The sequence below is a fragment of the Corvus brachyrhynchos genome, unplaced genomic scaffold, assembly GCF_000691975.1.
Source record: "Corvus brachyrhynchos isolate BGI_N302 unplaced genomic scaffold, ASM69197v1 scaffold219, whole genome shotgun sequence".
NCBI classification, from domain to species: Eukaryota; Metazoa; Chordata; class Aves; order Passeriformes; family Corvidae; genus Corvus; species Corvus brachyrhynchos.
Window position 1 is genome coordinate 1,704,697 of NW_008240034.1, and position 2,011 is coordinate 1,706,707.

The 2,011-nt window shown below is 61.0% G+C and overlaps 1 protein-coding gene across 1 annotated transcript in view; it reads left to right on the forward strand.

The window, feature by feature from the left end:
- Nucleotides 1–1,945, forward strand: part of SLC39A3 (solute carrier family 39 member 3) — a 4,475-nt gene extending 2,530 nt beyond the window's left edge. Inside the window, exon 4 of the mRNA XM_008641102.2 lies at nt 8–1,945. Coding sequence (XP_008639324.1) covers nt 8–85 — 78 coding nt within the window. The 3' untranslated portion in view covers nt 86–1,945. The remainder of the gene's footprint in view (nt 1–7) is intronic.
- Nucleotides 1,946–2,011: the final 66 nt, after the last annotated feature.

Below are 2,011 nucleotides of genomic sequence, written 5' to 3' on the forward strand. Positions count from 1 at the left end.
GGACAAGCGCCACCGGTTGCTCAAGGTTCTGTGCCTGGTGCTGGGCTACGCCGCGCTGGCCGGGCTGGTGCTCATCCCGTGGTGAGCCGGGAGCCTCGGGAAGCAAAGGGAGCAAAACCTCACCTCTCCCCTCCCACCGGCACCGGGAGGAGCCGCCCCTTCCACCGCCGCGGGCAGCTGGAGCAGCCCTGCCCGCGGCGGTGTTTCCACGATTACCTGAAAGAGGAGAATCTCCTCCCGTGTGCTCAGAGGGAGATGAGTGAGGAATATCCCGAGGGATTGTCCCTGCCCGAGGGGCTGCAGGGATTAGCGGACACAAACATTAAGGATCTGGGTAAACGCTGCTTTTTGAGTGTGAGTGGCTTCCTGCACTGCCCACAGCCCACTCTCCCTCCTTCCCCTCGCCCACGCTCCGGAATGGGCCGGGAGCCTGCTCCGGAGGCTCCGAGGAGGTGAGAAACAAACAGGAAAGGAGGCAGAGCAGGTGGGAGCAGGGATTGCTGGGCTGCACTAAGCTGCTTTCGCTGGCTTAGTTGGGAGCAAAACCTGGTTGTAAGAGCTGCCAAAAATAACATCCCTGTGGGACTCCGGCCTTCCGGGGCCCCACTCCCTCCGGCACAGCTTCCGGTGCTCCATCTGGGGCTCGGGGAGCTCGGCTTTCCCAGGGATTCATGGAAGAAATGAGGCTGGGCGCCTCTACCCTGCTTCCTCCTCAGCATTGGATCCATAGGCTGAGCACTCCCTAAGGAAAACCTCCAGCAGCGTGGTTTGGAAATCAGAGGATGAAGCCCAGGATTGGGGTTGGGAGGGACCTTAAAGCCCATCCAGTGGCACCCCCTGCCATGGGCAGGGACACCTTCCACTAGCCCAGGGTGCTCCAAGCCGTGTCCAACCTGGCCTTGGACACTTCCAGGGATGGAGGGAGCAGATCCTCACATTATCCAGAGCCTGGGATCCATGAGCTTGCAGGAAACGGGCAGTAACCATTTCCAGCACGGATATTTTGGGGCAAACCCTTGCGTTTTCAGTGCTCTGCAGTCAGAGGGGTTGAGTAGTTCCCATCAGGGGCTGCTCCAAGGCTTTTCCAGGTTTCCAAAGGAATGAAATCACCTCCCTTGAGGGGAGTGGAGGTGGTGGAAAGGCTGCTGAGAGCCACAAGCAGATCGCAGTGGCTGCAGAGCGGGGCCCCCGGGAACCTCCGTGTGCTGCTGATCCCGTTGGATTTGCCCTTCGGAGCAAGGAGCCGGGATCAGAGGCTGGAGCTGGGAATGTGCTCCCCCCCCAGCCGTGTGACACAGCCTGGCTCAGGCAGGGGCTGCATTTTAATTACCCGGAGCCTTCGCTCCTGCAGCAGCTTCCGCCGGGCTCCTGGAAGCGCTGGTGGAATCATAAGGATGGCGCAGTGCCGGCAGCGGGAAGGAGGCTCGGAGCCTCCGCGGTGGCCCAGCTGCAGCATATGGAGGCAGCTGAGCATCATCTGACAGATCCTGGGGCTCGTTAGTTTAATTGCTGCAACATCCCCGAGTCAATTAATCTTCCTTTGAAAACCTGGAGTGGAGGGAGGTTATTTTGGGCCTGGCATGACACAAACCAGCAGGATGAGGAGAACGTGATTTGCCTCGGCGTGGTAAAGCCTCGGGGCTCTTTCACCTCTCCTGGGGGGTGACCTCGCGCCTGGGGGGGTTCTCAGTGCTGCGGGGGACGAGGAGGGAGAGGTGACACCGTGCTGAGTGTCCCTTGCTGGGCTGTCGCCTCCGTTTCACACCCTCCTCCTGCTGGAGTTTGGGATCGGGGGAAGGGGGGGCTGTGAAGTGCCGGGGGGTGCTGAGCTCCCCCCATCCTCATCCCGCCGCCCTGGAGGGGTTCATCCACAGGATCATCCCGTGCTCCAGGATGGAGGAGGAGGAGGCCCTGCTGCTCCCAATAAATTCCCTGGCCTTCTCCCCTCGCTGTCACTCGCTTTTTTTTTTTTTCCCGTGTCCACCATGGCTGCTCCACGCCCGCCCCCCCC